Raw genomic sequence first — 18878 nt, forward strand, 5'->3', positions numbered from 1 at the left:
GACTAAAACGCCCATTAGAGTTTTTCTTCCGGGTTGTAATCATGGCGTGTTGCTGAACAACATGTGAGTTTCTGCCGGAGATTTAATGCAAGGAAACATTTCACACTAAATACCGAAATAACCATTTGGTGAGTTTTTGGACATAAACCGTTTTAATCTAATAATTTAAATGCACGTTGTCTTCTAGAAAACTTTCTTCGTGTTTATCTAAAGTGCTGTATACCATACAGGTAACGTTAGCTAATGTTGTCTCGTGTATTTAAAGTGGTAACTTAATGTGTATCAGCAACTGGTCCTAACTGATTGTTTATATTTTCCAACTAGCTGCTTAAGGTAATAAGATGTGCATGTAAATAATTAGACTGTATGATTAGACAGCAAAGCTGCTGCTCTCATGCCATCATTTATAAGCATTTGTAGCCAAGTCTTAAATGTAAAATTGAGTTACATGTGAGACACAAACTGGGTCTAATACTTGGAGTATGTTTGCATTATTTCATTCATATAGTGGGAGATTAAGTCGATTTTTTAAATTATAGCCAAATGAGGTTGTGTGTGAAAGTGGGATGTACATGAGGTGTAGTACTCTTGCTATTGTTAATATACAAAGTGTATATTGGGTAATGCATGGATTTACATTGAGATATAAAGAGACACAGGAATAGTTATTTCAAGAAAAAGAAACTTAATCATTCAACATGGTTAGACATATATACAGACACAGATATAGGAGGGAATAAGTTTACATGCAGAACAAACAGATGGATGTGAATAACAGAATTTGCACATTACATCCAGACCACTACAACGTCTGCAACTCCATAAAATACTTACTTTTCAAAAGGTACGCACACCATCCAGCACATACACATTAAACATTGATATTCGCTGGAAACTATTCGAGTTTTATTGGAAAATCGAACCTTGTAGCGCACTTTAAAACTCCTAAAGATAGGTAGGCTAAATAGACTTCCAGATGAGATGAGTCAGGCATGGAAATCCAGCTCCCCTAAAAGGCGTCCGATCAGACACGTAAATAATGATATTTTGAAAAATGAATTAAAAAATCTTCAAAATAAACACACAGATGCTTCTTGCTTTTATAGATAGATTACATTTTGTATCATCAGCAGATTGCATGTTTTCAAGTGATCTGTTTATTGACAATTTCATTTTTTCAGACATCTAAAACAACATCAAACATGGCATCAGCAGAGGAGGACTTCCCTCGAGGAGGGACGGCGAAGAAGCCCACCGAGAGTAAAATAGTGGTGCAGCGGACAGAAGTGGACAACTTGTTCCAGGTAGAGTCCCATCTGTCCGTCCATGCTACTGTGAAAACACTTTATACTTAACACTACATTGTCTAGACCAGCTATTCTCAACCTTGGGGTTGGGACACCAATTGGGGTCGCGAGATGATTTCTGGGGGTCGCCAAATCATTTTGGAAGTCAGCTCTGTCTCCACTGTGTTAAAGTGTTCATGTGTTAATGTGTTTTTGGTCATTTAATGTCTTTTTTTGGTCATTTCAGGGTTTTTTTGGTCATTTTGTGTCTTTTTTTTGTCATTTTGTGTCTTTTTTTGATCATTTTGTGGTCAATTTGTGTCTTTTTTGGTCATTTTCTATCTTTTTTTTAGTCATTTGTGTCTTTTTTTGGTACTTTTGTTTCTTCTTTTGGGTCATTTTGTGTCTTTCTTTGGTCAATTTGTGTATTTTTTGGTCATCTTGTGTCTTTTTTTGTCATTTTGTTTCCTTTTTTTGGTCATTTTGTTTCTTTTTTGGGTGATCTGAACTGTGCGTGTGAGATTGTGTTCAGTGAGTGGGGGTCGCGGACAACATGGATGTTAGATTGGGGGTCACGACTCAAAAAGGATGAGAACTACTAGTCTAGACAAACCCCTTAAGGCTGGGAAAAGCTTTATAGAAGTGTGTTTACATTTACATGTTAATTAATAAAGTTTTCCTATCTGTAGCAGTCAAAAGAAAAAACCGAAACGAAGAAAAGGAAGGGGGCGAGCAAAGATGACGACAAGAAGTTCAAGAAGCCAAAAACAGGCAAAGGAGGAGCTCTGACGCTGAATACAGCAGCCAAGTGTGTGGAAATTCTGCACATGAAGGTAATAAATAAATTCTTCCAGAACTCATTTATTATGTGTTCAGTATTTCCAGTTTCTCAGTAAAAATGTGTTTTAATGAATCAAATATCAAATCAAATATTCAGCACATTATCTGTACTAGGGGTGTGCCATATCGTATCATTCACGATATTATCGGTATAATTTTTTTAGGGTTAAAAAAAAAGCATTTCATGATATTGGCAACATTCCTACTTCTTGATGTAGTGGTTAAAGTTGTTTTAATCACAAAAAGCTACTTACTCCCTGTCGCTAAACACATGCAGCTTTCAAAATAAGAGCACAGTGTGTTAACAGAATCCTCCACAGAACTTACAAGAAGACTGTCAAAATAAGATGCCTTAAATAAAACATACAATAACCTTTACTCTCCTTTACAAAACGTCATTAAAATATGCCCCCGGAACCCCTAAATGGTTATTTTTTCATTATTTGCTCATACTCATGAGTCAAGAGTACATTTTTTTGTATTTGACAACTGTTGAGATTTGCACTTCACACTACATTTTAGATTTTTATTTATTTATACAGACTAAAAAAAAATCATATTTTCTATATATTTTTAAGTATTTGGTAATATCGTCAAGAATATCGTTATCACAAAAATAGCCTGAAATATCGTGATATTCTTTTAGGGCCATATCGCCCAGCCCTAATCTGTGTGTCTTTTCTGCATTTCTACCAGAATGTGAAGGAGGGCACCCTGATGCTGGGCTGTGTGAAGGAGGTGACAGACTTCGAGGTGACGGTCGGTCTGCCTTGTGGCATGCAGGGCTTCCTGAGCATCAAGAACATCTGTGACTCGTACACCAAGCTGCTCAGTGAGCAGCTGGAATCAGCAGATACAGAGGTAGGGCTGCACACTCAGGATTTAAAATGTACCATTGAAGATGCTAAAGGCTTGTTATAGTGGACCATATCCTCTGTGATACACAGTCCACACTAGAGGGCGACCGATATTTGTGTTTTTTACTTGTATCTGCAACGGCCGATACGTTCGCCGATCAATTAGCCCATTTCACTGAAAAAGAAAAACACATCAAATATGTGGATCATCTGAGGCGCCACCACCTCCAGGCCTAGAATAACATACACACTGTTTGCTATCCAACTGTTAATATATGTTGTGTAGAACCAACATATTCAAAAACATACATTATGGGGCTCCATAGTCTGAACCAAGGAGGAAAACTTTTCTACTTCTTTCAGCCCTGACAAAATCACTCTTCCTTACCTTTCACAATAAAAGCCCTAGCCCTTTTATTGAACTCATTCATTAAACATTCAAAGTGAATTTCGCTAATGACTCCATTAAGAGCTAATTGGAGTCAGGAATTGGCAAACTTCCTAGAGTACCTACCAGATCACATTTTATGACAAATTAATGCTGAAAACAAAGGGTTCACATACTTTTTCTTGCACCTGTCCACTGCTTATGTGTTCACCAAAAGGAACAGAGGAAAAGTAATTCACGGTTTTAAGAGTTTGCTCATATTCCAGCATGTTCTGTGACTTGTAAGAGGTTTCTCTTTTATTTCCCAGGAGTACTGCTCCCTGCCTCTCCTCTTCTACCCCGGCATGGTGTTCAGGTGTGTGGTGGCCAAGCTGGACGTGTCTAAAGGAGGATCTCTGAGCATCCAGCTGTCAGTCAACCCAAAGGTGGTCAACAAGGCTCTCACTTCAAGCTCTCTGAAGGCTGGCATGGTGAGTCATTGATCATATTCACTTATTTGTTACAATTCAGCTTGACTTATGTTATTGGTTTTTAAATTATTATATATATATAGTACAGGCCAAAAGTTTGGACACACCTTCTCATTCAATGCGTTTTTCTTTATTTTCATGACTATTTACATTGTAGATTCTCACTGAAGGCATCAAAACTATGAATGAACACATATGGAATTATGTACTTAACAAAAAAGTGTGAAATAACTGAAAACATGTCTTGTATTTTAGATTCCTCAAAGTTACCACCCTTTGCTTACTAGAATATAAGACATGTTTTCAGTTATTTCACACTTTTTTGTTAAGTACATAATTCCACATGTGTTCATTCATAGTTTTGATGAATCTACAATGTCAATAGTCATGAAAATAAAGGAAACGCATTGAATGAGAAGGTGTGTCCAAACTTTTGGCCTGTACTGTATATATTTTCAATCTAGCTTTATTACTTGGTGTTATTATTATTATTTACTTTTGTTTTGTTTTTTATCTTACCTTACTTTATTTTTATTTATTTTATCTAATTAATTTCTAACCTGCCTCCAGTGTTTCCTTAGTTTGTGCTTTGTTTTTAATGGGATTGGTGGATGGAGGGACAGGGGTGAAGGGTGTTTTCTTGTTTTTATAATAATAATAATAATAATTATTATTATTATTATTATTATTATTATTACTATTTTCCTTTTTTATGTAAAGCACTTTATTTTACCTTATTGTAATTGTATTTGTGACACCTCAGGCCTTGAGTGGCTGTGTGGACAGTGTGGAGGATCACGGCTACATAATAGACATCGGCCTCAGTGGAAGCAAAGCGTTCCTGCCCCGGACCGCAGTGAGAAACAATAACCCAGAAGGTATGACCAAGCTTTTTACATTCATTTACAGAGGAAATAATGCCTTTGTTTCCCAGCTTTTATCAAAAAACACTGTAACAATGTAATGGATTACAGAGGAGTGTCAGTACATCTCTGAAACATCTGTGTGTTCTCATGTGTCCAGAGCTCAAAGTGGGTCAGAACGTGGTTTGTCAAGTGGAAGAGGTGAAGAACGACGGGCGGGTGGTCCGCCTGTCTGCCAGCCCCCCAGCAGCAGCCCAGGCCTGTGCTGAGTCGGAGCAGGGCTGGAACCTCTCCAACCTGCAGCCTGGACTTCTGGTCAAAGCTACCATCAAAAAGGTAGAGATGACACATATGAATATGCTTTAAACTGTTTCATGTCATCATTCAATCCAGTGTAATAACTACAACTGCCCTCACACTGCAAAAAGCCAACTTGTATTTTTTGGCCTAAAACAGTGATTTAAGTTGGTAAAACTTGGAAATATAAATTATTGACATTTAGGGCAATAATGTAAGTTAGCACAACAAAGGAAGCCAGTTGTCTGCTCAAAAACAAGTTGGTGAGTTGTTGTTACTTATATCTTTAAGTTGGGGTTCACAACAAGGGACAATAGTTCTGATAACTCTTATTTCTTTGTTGGGAAATGCGGGAAAGCGGTGAAATTTGGTCATTAGCGAAAGCTAGCGGCTAACTGATGCTAGCGGCTAACTGATGCTAGCGGCGCTGCTTGTTACAGCTACAAGAGTAGCCATTAGCGTATCAATGCTAGCTCAAAATTGTGGTCGCAACATTAGCTGACATTTCATAGCGGCGTTACAATCGTGCCAATTCAGCACATTGCAGAAGTGAATGAATGAATACTTTATGAATGAATACTTTATTTCGGTTACAAAAAACAACAAAAAAGACAACAAAATAAAATCATGTTTTTACAAAAGAATCCATCAGACAGCAACCGAAAAAGGAACAGGCTGAAGCCCCAAGGCTTATTTTTGCCTCTCCTGTACCATCTACATGTATACATTATATACATTACATTAACTGAGTAATTCACATTGTTACAAAACACATGATAGCTTAGACTGAAAAATCAAATTCAATCAAATTTCATTGTAACCCTTGATAATTTTAGATTTTAAAGTCTTCTTGAAAACTAACATAGATTTACACATCTTTATTTCATCATTTAGTCCATTCCATAATTTTACACCCAAAACTGACACACATCTATATTTGAGATTAGTTCTGACTTTCTGAGTTTCAAACATTAGCAACCCCCTTAAGTTATAAATCCCCTGCCTTAATTTAAAAATTTTTTGAATACAAACAGGAATTGACATGTTTACCACTCGAAACATAATTTCTAATGTTTTTGAATATACAATGTCCTGAAATTTTAACGTGTGTGATCTTATAAAAAGCTGATTTGTAGAATCACGGTATCCAACTTCATTTATTATCCTGATAGCTCTTTTCTGCAGTTTAATTATTGGATCTAGGTTTGTTTTATATGCATTTCCCCAAATTTCAACACAGTATGTCATATAAGGCAACACAAGTGAAAAGTACAGCAAATGAAGGCAGTTCTTATTCAGTAGATCTCTTGTTTTGTAAAGGATAGAAATAGACTTGGATAATTTCTGTTTTATATATTTTAGGTGAGGCTTCCAACAAATTTTATCATCTATTATTACTCCCAAAAACTTTGTTTCATATACTCTTTCAATTTCAACATTATTTAGATTTATTTTTACCTCAGTGTTAGTCCTTTTACCACCAAACAACATAAATTTGGTTTTACTTTCATTTAGGGACAGCTTATTTAAAGCAAACCATTTGTTTAATTTCATCAATTCCAATTCTACAGTTTTTAACAACTCCTTTATATTGCCTCCAGAACAAAATAAATTAGTATCATCTGCAAACATAACATATTTTAATGTATCACTTACAGTACAAATATCATTTATGTAAAGTATGAATAACTTTGGTCCCAACACTGATCCTTGTGGAACTCCACAGGTTACATGTTTAAGTTGAGATTTAATATCATCAATACTCACATATTGAAACCTATTATTTAAATAACTTCTTAACCAAAGTTGTGCTATACCTCTTATGCCATACCGTTCACATTTCTGTAGAAGTAAAGAGTGATCGATCGTATCAAATGCTTTACGCAAATCAATAAACACACCTACTCCAAACTGCTTATTATCTATAGCTGTTGCAATGTTTTCTACAAATTCCATCACTGCTAATGATGTTGAGCGATTTCTCCTAAACCCATACTGATGGTCATTCAATAAATCATATTTATCAATAAAAAAATCTAATCTCTTTACAAACAATTTTTCAAGAATTTTAGAAAATTGAGGAAGTAAGGATTAAAAGTTAATACAAGTGGTCTAATATTTTCTTCCATGACTGTATTGTTTCATTTGATTAATGTCTCTGTGTTTCTGTTGCAGGTGACCAAACATGGTCTGATCCTGGACTTCCTGTCCTCCTTCAGTGGCCAGGTGGACTTTCTCCACATGGAGCCAGAACAGAGATCCAGCTACACTGAAGGAGCAGAGGTAAACCTGACCTGGATCCTGTTGGCTTATAAAATATATCCGTTAGTGTCTGCCATTGTGTTCAGTTCATTCTGATCTGGTCTCTCTTATTGATATTCTGGATGGAAACACACACTATTAACCCCGGTGCCTGACTTAAATAGATGCTTTACTTGCTGAGTAGATTTTCACTGAGTTTAAACTTTTAACCAACTTCAGTCCTGATAATCATGACCAAATATTATTACATTTTCAGAATTTTAACCCCTGAAATGCCAGTTTATTTACATACCAGGGCTCCAGATTGAAAAGCCTGGTATAATAGAATGAATAGGTTTATGCTGTAATGCCGTGGGTCCAGAAATTGTGGTCTTAACCCTTAATAGGACACTCATTGAAATACAAATGCAAATTCCAAATTTCAACCCGAGAGAATATTGGAGGATACTACGTACGCCCAGGATGTGGACTGTGGAATGTGTAGAGGGGGGTAATATTTTGAGAAAAAAGTTTACGAGATTAAAGTGACAAATCTACGAGAAAAAAATAGCAGATTTATGAGATTTAAAGTGGTGAATCTGCGAGAAAAAGTTGCTTTTTTCCCACTTTTGTCTCGTAAATCTGTGACTTTTTTCACACAGATTTGCCATTTTAAATCTCTTAAATCTGCAACTTTTTTTCTTGTAGATTTGCCACTTTAATCTAGTAAAATTTGCAACTTTTTTCTCAAAATATTACCATTTTGGATATCCAATGAAGTTACCAAATATGGTTCTTTGCCTGATAAAGGGTTAATAGGTTTCAATGTGACATTTTTGTCCTTAAGGGTATAAGTGTATTTAAAGCACACAGTTTATTTTAAACTCATTAATGCAGCTGGGATTTAATTCCCAAAATTAAAAAGAAAAGTACCTTACAGCCTTGCCAAAAAAATTATGCAATATACTTATAATATAACACAGCAAAATGTATTGAAAAATAGAAAAAAATGTACTGTACCATTGCAATTAATTGTTCTTTTCAAAATCATGTTCATTTCATAATCTTTTTTAAGTTAATTTACATGGAAACAAGGTGACAATGTGACAGTGGGCTCTTACAGGGCTGCAGAGCAAGGGTCCTTCCTCATCTCACATTTGGAATTCTGTGATAATTCCCATAACTTGTTCTCAATTTATTCCAAAATTATCATCATTCATCAAATTGGTCATTCGCTCCATTCCAAGGAGATAAAAAAATTCAAGTAACCATTATTCTTATGAAAAACAATTTCTCTTATGTGTCTTCCAATTCATCAAAATCATTCTTTTGGCAACCAAAAAGCCTGCTATGGAGTCTAAACTTGCCTGCTCTGTATGGACCAGGTGCGAGCCTGTGTGCTGTATGTGGAGCCGTCCACCAAACTGGTGGGCCTCAGCCTGCGCAGTTACCTCCTTCAGCCCGGGAGCAGAGTGGACCCTGCTCCTGCAGGAGGAGACCGCATCGGGGAGGTGGTGCACAACTGCAAGATGACCACAATGCACCACATGTCTGGAGCCCTGCTGGAGCTGCCAGACCAGACTCTGGCCTTCGTACATGTGAGTCTTTCAATATTTAAGACGTGCTTTGACCGGTAAATGCTCTCTTTAGATATTCTGCTGACTCAGCATTGGCTTAACTCATTTTGGCCTAAAACAGCTGGAAAAAATGCCTTTTGATGCCTTTTAAACCCCCTAAAACCTGAAGTTTTTCCTCGAAATTCAACAGAAGTGTCAACGTCTACTGTCAGATAGAAATGAAATTCATAAAGTATTTCAGAGCTTATACCTGTTATGTTGTGTGTTTTGTGTCTTTTTTTTAGTCATTTTGTCTTTTTTTTTATTTTGTGTCTTTTTTTAGTCATTTTGTGTCTTTTTGTGTCTTTTTTTGATGATGATTTAAAAGTTCTGGAAAAGTCCCATGATGCATTGCGACACTGATGCATTTCATTGGCCAAGAGACTGAAAATAGGTGGAAAAAACTATAAATACTACAAAACGACGTATCCTCTTTCCCGGCTTTAATGGTAGAATAACACAACAGCGCCCCCCAGTTTTAATGGTAGAAATGCGGTAATGCATTCCCGGCTTGAATGGGTTAATAACCTAAAATATATCCTTCTGACAGAGGAACCACCTGAAGGAGTCTACAGAGACGTCTAATGAGAACAGAGTGCTGGCCATGAGTGAGCACACCTGCAGGATCCTGGACTTCAGCGCCATGGACCAGATTCATTTTGTCAGTCTGCGAAAGTATGTACCGCCTCATTTATGTGTCTTCTTCCTTAATAAGCGTGTACTTCATTCTTTAAATGTTTTCTACTTTTCTGATGAATTGACAACCTTCTTTGTCTCGATTTCAGGAGTGTGATTAACAAGCCTTTTTATAGATACCATGATCTGAAGGCCGGTCAGGTGGTAGAGGTAAGAATAAAGCATCTAACAATTCTCTCTCACACGTGACTTCGATTTTTATAGAATCTGTTAAAGCAATTGAAGGCACCTTTCCGCTTAAAAAAAAAAAATATTAGTGACATCTAATTTCTCTATATAATTCAAAAAGGGTTTCCAATTAGCATAACATTTTTGAATACATCCTCTTGTAGAATAACAAATCTTTTCTAATACCAAGTGGTGTAGAAGATCATTGATCCACATCTTAAAGGTTGGAGAAAGTTTCTCCTTCCACCTAAAAAGTATTGATCACCTAGCGAGGAGAGATGCAAAAGCTATCATATTCTTTGCCTGGCGGTTGAGGTGAGTATTGAGGAGTTATTCCAAATATGGCAGTAATGGCAGAAGGTTCTACAGGTACTTGGAAAAAAACATCTGTAAAAGTTTTAAATATTGACTGCCAGAATAAAGCCCTTCTGTTAACTTCCTGTCTGATAGATTGTATAAATCACTTCTTTCTGTGCACTGAGACGACACCTAACACTCCAAATGTCTTCAATTGTCTTTCTTCTCTTTCTGTGTCTCACCTTCCAAGGGGACGGTGTCTGTCCTGCTGAATCACGGCATGGTGGTGCACCTGTCTGACCACATTAAAGGCCTGGTGCCGCGGACGCACCTGTCCGATATCGTCCTCAAGAACCCAGAGAAGAAGTACATAGAGGGCATGAAGATCAAATGTCGGGTCAGTCAAGAATCAAACCTGTAACCTGCACGTTCAGCTGTCTGGCAGATTTTTGCAAATCATCTTTGATATTAGTTGAATTCCTCTGTTTTTATGTGTGAATGTGTCCCTCCAGGTGCTGTCGGTGGACCCGGAGAATAAGAAGCTGTACCTGAGCAGGAAGAAGGCGTTGGTGGACAGCTCGCTGCCGCTCTTCCTCAGCTACAGCGACGCCCGGCCGGGCCGCGTGTCCCACGGCTACATCGTCTGCATCAAAGACTTCGGCTGCATCTTCCGTTTCTACAACAACGTCAAAGGTCTGGTGCCGCTCAGCGAGCTCAGCTCCGAGCCCGTCATCAACCCAGAGGAGCTCTTCTACGTGGGCCAGGTGAGGAAATCAAACCAAGGTTATTATAGTTAACGAAAACTAACGAAATAACGAAAACTAAAATTGAAAACACATTTTCATTAACTGAAATAAAAATAAAAACGAGAGTCTTTAAAAAACGATAACTAACTGAAACTGTATTTTGCCGTCACTGTAATTAGTTGTCAATCTGATGAGTTGTTTGTTTCCCGTTGGTTTTCCAGGTGTTGAAGGCTAAAGTTCTCAGGTGTGACCCCGATCAGGCCAAGATGGTGCTGTCGTTTAAAGCTGCGATGGAGGGAGACGCAGCACAAGCTGCCAAGCCGGAGTTTGACTGTGAGGTGGGAAAGGTGAGTGGAAGACTTCCTGCCTCTTGGTTTTTGTATTTCTTAATTTAGCGGAAGCTGCTTATAGTGATAATAATAATAATAATAATAATAATAATACATTTTATTTGGAGGCGCCTTTCTTGGCACTCAAGGACACCGTACAAAAGGATAGAAAAGAAACAGCAATAAAATACAATATAAAATACAATAAAATACACAGAATGAATAACAATACAATACAATAGACATATTGGACAGGGTAAAAGTCATCAAAGGGAATAAGCAGTTTTAAACAGATGTGTTTTGAGTTGTGATTTGAAATAATGTCTGCCGGGGTCAGATTGATCACTATAAGCGGATGATGATGATTATTATTTTTCAATTTCTGTTGTAGATTTGATTTAAGTTTATTTCGAATATGAAAACAAATAATAATAAATAAAAAAAAGAGTCAGACAAAACATTTAACATGACAGAATACATATTGGAAAAGGAGTGAGAAGAAGTAAAACTTATAAACTCCCACCCCCTCTCCTTAAATATGACAAGTTAACATCCTTGTCTAAACATGTCTTGTATTACAAAAACATAAATATAATTGACCTATACAAATACTATACGAAATTATACATACATACATACATACACGCGCCCACATTTGCATACATACCCAAACACACGCACACATACATATGAAAGGAAAAGAAACAACAACACAAGGAAAAGAACAACAACACAAAATGACAACCAGTGTAAAAAGATCAAAATAAATAAACACAGTATCCTCATAACACCTGGTGCTACCCAACATCTCCCTCATCCATGTACCTCTGGAAAATAGTGTCTTTGTACCTCGTTTTAAACTGTTTCATGTTTGGGCATTGCTTCAGCTCCATAGTGAGCTTGTTCCACAGTCTCACCCCGCTGACTGAGACACAAAAACTAATAGATTTCTATCTATCGAGGCTTCACTAAACATTAGCTCACTGCCAATTCTTCTTCCTTTCCCCTGATGTAGAGGCTGGAGGCAAAGGTGCTGAAGAAGTTGATCAGTGGTCTGGAGGTGTCCATCCTCCCTGAGGAGATCCGTGCCGTACTACCCACAATGCACCTCTCTGATCACATGTCCAACTGCCCTCTGCTGTGGGAGAGCCTGCAGGAGGGAGACAACATCTCAAACCTCATCTGCGTCAACAAAAACAAGCAGAATGTTGTATCCTTTTTACAAAAGTCTGTAGAAATTGCAGTATTCTGATCACCTCAACCCTGCTATCATTGATAATATTTTTGCTGTCCTATGTTGCTTATCAAGAAGTACATTTCCTAATTATCAAAAACGCTAAAGTTGTTTTCCTGAGCTGTTCCTCTGTTAAAGACCCTCACCAAGAAACCAACAGTGAGATGGTCACTGGAGGAAGGAGTCGTTGCTAAGGATTTCTCTGAAATCAGCGTTGGGATGCAGCTGGTTGGTTGGATCAAGAACATCATGTCGTACGGCGTCTTTGTAGAGTTCCCGTACGGTCTTGTTGGCCTGGCACCCAAGTCGGTGAGTAAATAATAACTTTATTTATATACCTTTCTTTTAAAAACAGCAGTTTACAGAGTGCTTTGACAGTCAATCACAACGAAAATGATGCCATGAGGCTAAAAACAACTCTTATATTAAAAGAAAAACAATAAGAGACAGAGCAGGAACAACCACAAGACTTTCTCAGATACACAGAAAATAAAAGGTAAAAGGAGTAAAAAAGTAAAAGGTAAAGAAGTTAATGCGGACATATGTGACACCGATGGATTTAAATAGATATAATAAAAATATACCAGATGTATGCACGAAATGTATGGAATCCAGTATTTGTCATGTATTTGAGGACATATGGAGCCTTTCATTAACTACATTAAAGACTTAGATTTAACGGATGAAGAAGTGGATAACTAGTCTTTGTGGACAATGCAGATTCCGGTCTTGTCAGATTCATATTGCTTTTCTATATATGTGTTTTAATTCACACCAATTACAAACGATTCTCAATTGTCTATAGATTACCATTTTCTTTAACAGGAGGAGCGAACCTGTTCGAAGTGTTATGTTTCGTTTGTTTTTATTTTTCTGTCTATGTAAATGCAGCTATCTTAAAATATGGAAGTTGAATGACGATACATGAATGTAAAAGCTGTATGTCAAAGTGTTATAAACTGAAAATAAAATTATTGTGGAAAAAAAAAAAATTGAAGAAGTAAAAAGGAGTGGTGAGATAGAAAGCATTACATAAAAACAAGTCTATAAAAGTGGGTTTTAAGAAGTGATTTGAAAGAAGTTGCTGACTCAGCGTGCCTTATCTCCTGGAGAAAGCCCGCTCCCCTTTGGTTTTTAGTTTTGACTTTGGAACAGTCAGAAGGACCCGAGGATCTAAGGACCCGGGTCGGCTCGTACAGAGTTGGTAATTCTGTTAAATAGCTAGGAGCCAGACCTGAAAGAGCTTTAAAAGTGATCAGTAAAATCTTAAAATCAATCCTAAAACGAACAGGAAGCCAGTGAAAATAAGCTAAAATCAGGGTGATGTGATGTCGTCCGTTAAAACCGGAAAGAAGCCGAGCTGCTGCGTTCTGAACCAGTTGGAGGCGAAAAAGGAATTTTTGGGAGATGCCTGAGAAGTTTTTAATAGTGTTAAGTTAGTTAGTTTTAAAGTGCTTTTAAACATTTTTTTTTACATCTACTTAACTGAATATCTCTACCCCTATGTCCGTTTTTCCTACTGAAATTCTTCCTCTGCTTTGCTATTTTTTTTATTTCCAGGCCATGACCGACAAGTTCCTCAGCGATACGGCGAACGCCTTCCAGCCGGGTCAGACGGTGATCGCTAAGGTGACCAACCTGGACGAGGAGAAGCAGCGTTTCCTGGTCACGCTGAAAATGTCAGAGGCCATTTCTCCAGAGGGCAACGCCCAAACCAGACTCATTAACGGGCTGCAGGAGAGAAGAGCCGTGGCTGAAATGTTAGCTATGAGAGGTATGATTGCATTGGGCTTTAATGCGTCATTTCAAAGTTTCTCTTCAGTGTCTAACATCTTCTTATCTCTGTCGTTGCTCTCAGAAAACAGCGATCTCCACCAGCAGCTGGTTGCTCTGCCTGTGGGTCAGAAGCTGAAGCTGACAGTAGATGTTGTGAAGGACAGCGGGGCGAACTTTAAGTCTGATGAGTTGTCTGGCGCTACCATAACGGCCAGCAAGCACCATGTTATGGGTATGTGTTCAGTTAGAAACATTTAAGAAATATTTTACTCCCTGTGTTGCTGTTTTTAACTGCACAATCTATAAACAATAACATTTATTGAGCAAAAGCTCTCTTGTCCTCTCCTCTTGGGTCTGTGTAAGCCGCCTGCAGTTCAGTCCAGGTTTCACAATTTTTTTCGTCTGTCATTCAATGCTTCACCAACTTATGCACAGAAGCATAGAATTTACAGTTGTTTGTTTTTGTTGTTTTACGGGATCTGGTAAGGGAAAGTGGTTTTTGATTCAGACATGTCAAATTAAGTCTTTTTTTTATTTTTATATATTTTATTTTCAGTTTTATACATGTAATGTGTACAAATATAAACATATAATATACCAACAGTATAGAGACATAACAAAGCCCCCAAATCTAAACTAAGTCATTTTGATAAAGTTTAAGTCTAATGATTTGGTTGATGCTACCATAATGGCCACCAAGCACCATGTCATGGGTATGTGTTCAATTAGAAACATTTAGAAATATTTTACTCCCTGTGGTGTCGTTTTTAACTGCACAATATTATAACAATAAGATCAATCGAGTAAAAACTCTCTTGTCCTCTCCTCTTGGGTCTGTGTAAGGAGCCTGCAGTTCAGTCCAGGTTTCACTAATTTTTTCGTCTGAGTCATTCAATGATCCCACTTATACTCAGAAGCATATAATTTACAGTTGGTTAGGGCAAGTGTTTTTTTTATTCAAATTAAGTCATTTTGATAAACATGATAATTTGGCTGGCACTACCATAATGGCTATCCAGCACCATGCTACGGGTTTGTCTTTATTGAGAAACAGTTGCAAATCTTGCATAAAGAAAAAAGGCCATCACATACATTTCTTGCAATGTCTTTAGGATGCTAGAGGATGCTAATGATTTAGAAGACCAATATTGCTTGACAAGTTGTGATGTAGTATTTTGGAGTCACACCTGGACTTTTCTCACGTCACACAATTTGGGAATCACTGATATTGAGAGTACATAATTCACAGACTTACACCCAAGTTACTTGAATCATTTTCTCAGGTTTTAAAGAGTTCCCTCCAGAGCCACAGAGGACATTATATAACTGTTGTCGTACTAACCATGACTGGTCAACAGATCTTTATGTGTAAAATCTGTAGTGTGGCCCCTAAGCTGTGAGCTATGAAGTCCTCCCTGTAGTGTGCTGCTTTTGTCATCTATCCCATATTTCATTGTTACCTTTAGCATGTTTGTATATTTCTTTCAAAACGACTTAAGGTAAACTCTGTTTTCAGGTTGTAAGTTGGATCCTGGACAGAAAGTGACTGCGGTTGTCCTCTGTGTTGACATCCTGTCCACTTGTGTCCACGTGTCCCTCCTTTCCAAGTTCTTGGCGAAGAAGAAATCTGTGAGTATTTCTTCTCTTAAAATGCCATTTTGGTGTTTCAAAACTTTGGAAATGTTTTGACTTTTAGGCCCAGTTGAAATGAGGACGATTGAGGGTAAAAAACGACAAAATATTTTATCGGAAGTGCCTTTCGTTTAGACGGTGACGGCGTTTTTGGGGCTTAAAAACAGAAAAATCTGAAACCACCCTCCAAAGTGGAAAAGTTGAATCCGCTCCGCCGTAGCGTGTCGTCTACACTGACAAGACACAAAACTCTGATCTGATCTGCTCACGTCACATACACTACCGGTCAAAAGTTTTAGAACACCCCAATTTTTCCAGTTTTTTATTGAAATTCAAGCAGTTCAAGTCAAATGAACAGCTTGAAAGGGTACAAAGGTAAGTGGTGAACTGCCAGAGGTAAATAAAAAAAGGTAAGCTTAACCAAAACTGAAAAATAATGTACATTTCAGAATTATACAAGTAGGCCTTTTTCAGGGAACAAGAAATGGGTTAACAACTTAACTCTATGGAGTCTTGGGCTATTTTGTCCATTTTTGAATTCTTTTCATGTCTTTGTAAGTCATTTTGTGTCTTTTTGTGTCTTTTTTTGTCATTTTGTGTCTTTTTTTAGTCCTTTAGTCCAACATAAAATGTGATTTTGAATCTTTTTTTTACTTTCAAAACACTATCATGCTCAATAAAGAATTTTAAATGTTGCAAATGTGCATTAATTTCAGAGTAAACTGAGACATTAAAATGCATCATTTTCAATTAAATTCTGGAAAAGTTGGTGTGTTCTAAAACTTTTGACCAGTAGTGTACATGTGCCAGTACAGGAAATAAAGAAACATGTGGGATTATTTCCATGGTGGGACCTTCAAGCTGCTCTGGCAGCTCTAATAAACTTACAGGAGTCTTTCCACCAAATGTCCAGGATATGTACAGATAGTATTAGTGAACAGAGAAGGATCTGGAATTACCTCCATCACATTTAGGATGCACCGATTGGTGGGAGGAGCCAGACGGCTGTGAACGAGACCTGGGAGATCTAGTGATGGTGGAGAACTTTGTGGAAGGAGTAGCTGATGAAAATGTGTGGCGTGAAAACTTCTGCATGCCCAAAGATGCTCTTATCGCTTTAAGTGATGCCGCCTGGCTGCATACAATCCAATTTCACACACTTTTGCGTCACCGTATGCAGCAGATTTCCTCCTGAAAACGCTCGTCTAAACGAGGAATAAAAAGTGAAGACATGACGCCACTTTTGCGTCTTCTGTTCAGACCGTCATCATGTAAACGGAGCCTTAGACTCAGTGGAAAGTCGGACTGAACATTTGGCAACACCACTATTAATGTATTAAATGTACAAATATACACTACTGGTCAAAAGTTTTAGAACACACCAACTTTACCAGAATTAAATTGAAAATTATGCAGTTTAATGTCTCAGTGTACTCTAAAATTAATGCACATTTGCAACATTTAAAATTCTTGATTGAGCATGATAGTGTTTTGAAAGTAAAAAAAAAAAAAAGATTCAAAATCACATTTTATGTTGGACTTAAGGACAAAAAAAGACACAAAATGACAAAAAAAGACACCAAAAGACACAAAATGACTAAAAAAAGAAACAAAATGACCAAAAAAGACACAAAATGACTTACAAAGACATGAAAATAATTCAAAAATGGACAAAATAGCCCAAGACTCCATAGAGTTAAGTTGTTAACCCATTTCTTGTTCCCTGAAAAAGGCCTACTTGTATAATTCTGAAATGTACATTATTTTTCAGTTTTGGTTAAGCTTACCTTTTTTTATTTACCTCTGGCAGTTCACCACTTACCTTTGTACCCTTTCAAGCTGTTCATTTGACTTGAACTGCTTGAATTTCAATAAAAAACTGGAAAAATTGGGGTGTTCTAAAACTTTTGACCGGTAGTGTAGTTTTTTTTATAATCACTGAATGTTGATCTTTCATTAAGTGTGTTTTAATTTGTTTTTTCACAGTTGGATGAAGGAACAAAGTACACAGGGTTGCTGCAGCACATCGACAAAGACTTTGCTGTCATGTCATTGGGCGATACGGCCCAGCTGACTGTGATCCAGACCAGCAACCACCTCAATGAGGTCTTCATGTCCGAGTCCGACAGGCTCAAGGCGGGGATGATTTTGGCCGTGGAGGTGATAGAAGCCAGCTGTGCGGAGCTGCAGGGGCTCCCTCTAGTGTCATGGTCGCGTGTTGCACCATACCGAAATCGCACAATCTCAGAAAACCAGGAGAGCTCTACGGGTCACCGCTTCGGTGACATCGTGCAGGGTAAAGTGCGGACAGTGAAGCCCACCTCCATTTTAATCACTCTAGAGGACGGAAGCACGGGCAGCGTGCACGTGTCCGAGGTGATGGAGGTCACAGACGTGTGTCTGGGTACCTTCCCCACATCCACGGTTAAAGTGGGGAGTACGGTCACCGCCAGGGTCATCGGAGGACGAGAAGTCTCCAGTCACAGGTAAAGACTGCTGCCGGGCCTCATTTTACAGGTTGGAATCATAGAATGAGTAAAAAGAAATGGATAAAACCTCGGTGTCTGAAAAGAAAAGACTAGTTAGAGACACAAAATGACAGAAAAAACCCTGAATTACTTAAAAAAAGTAACAAAATGGAGGCAGTATCAAAATGACCAAAAAAAGACACAAAATGACAGAAAAAAACTAAATTACTTAAAAAAGACACAAAATGACCAAAAAAAGACACAAAATGACACAAAAAACCCTGAATTACTAAAAAAAAAGACACAAAATTACAAAAAAAAAGGCACAAAATGACAGGAAAAAAACTAAATTACTAAAAAAAGACATAAAATTACCCAAAAAAGACACAAAATGACGCGAAAAAGACACAAAATGACACAAAAAACCCTGAATTACTAAATCATCATCGGAGGACGAGAAGTCTCCAGTCACAGGTAAAGACTGTTGCCGGGCCTCGTTTTACAGGTTGGAATCATAGAATGAGTAAAACGAAATGGATAAAACCTCGGTGTCTGAAAAGAAAAGACTAGTTAGAGACACAAAATGACAGAAAAAACCCTGAATTACTTAAAAAAAAGTAACAAAATGGAGGCAGTATCAAAATGACCAAAAAAAGACACAAAATGACAGAAAA

General features: G+C 37.6%; 1 protein-coding gene across 2 annotated transcripts in view; it reads left to right on the forward strand.

The window, feature by feature from the left end:
- Positions 1-14: 14 nt before the first annotated feature.
- The window catches only part of pdcd11 (programmed cell death 11), a 38500-nt gene continuing 19636 nt past the window's right edge, over positions 15-18878 (forward strand). The window contains exons 1-20 of one of the 2 annotated variants that reach the window (XM_059350879.1): positions 15-128; positions 1182-1304; positions 1976-2119; positions 2823-2987; positions 3680-3841; positions 4605-4719; positions 4865-5040; positions 7177-7284; positions 8628-8840; positions 9409-9533; positions 9644-9704; positions 10270-10416; positions 10532-10783; positions 10987-11112; positions 12110-12304; positions 12467-12637; positions 13889-14102; positions 14187-14336; positions 15621-15733; positions 17723-18222. In XM_059350879.1, the coding sequence (XP_059206862.1) occupies positions 1203-1304; positions 1976-2119; positions 2823-2987; positions 3680-3841; positions 4605-4719; positions 4865-5040; positions 7177-7284; positions 8628-8840; positions 9409-9533; positions 9644-9704; positions 10270-10416; positions 10532-10783; positions 10987-11112; positions 12110-12304; positions 12467-12637; positions 13889-14102; positions 14187-14336; positions 15621-15733; positions 17723-18222 (3239 nt within the window). In that variant the 5' untranslated portion in view covers positions 15-128; positions 1182-1202. The remainder of the gene's footprint in view (positions 129-1181; positions 1305-1975; positions 2120-2822; positions 2988-3679; positions 3842-4604; positions 4720-4864; positions 5041-7176; positions 7285-8627; positions 8841-9408; positions 9534-9643; positions 9705-10269; positions 10417-10531; positions 10784-10986; positions 11113-12109; positions 12305-12466; positions 12638-13888; positions 14103-14186; positions 14337-15620; positions 15734-17722; positions 18223-18878) is intronic. The other variant, XM_059350913.1, reaches the window with a different exon arrangement.

The sequence above is a fragment of the Centropristis striata genome, chromosome 1, assembly GCF_030273125.1.
Source record: "Centropristis striata isolate RG_2023a ecotype Rhode Island chromosome 1, C.striata_1.0, whole genome shotgun sequence".
NCBI lineage: Eukaryota > Metazoa > Chordata > Actinopteri > Perciformes > Serranidae > Centropristis > Centropristis striata.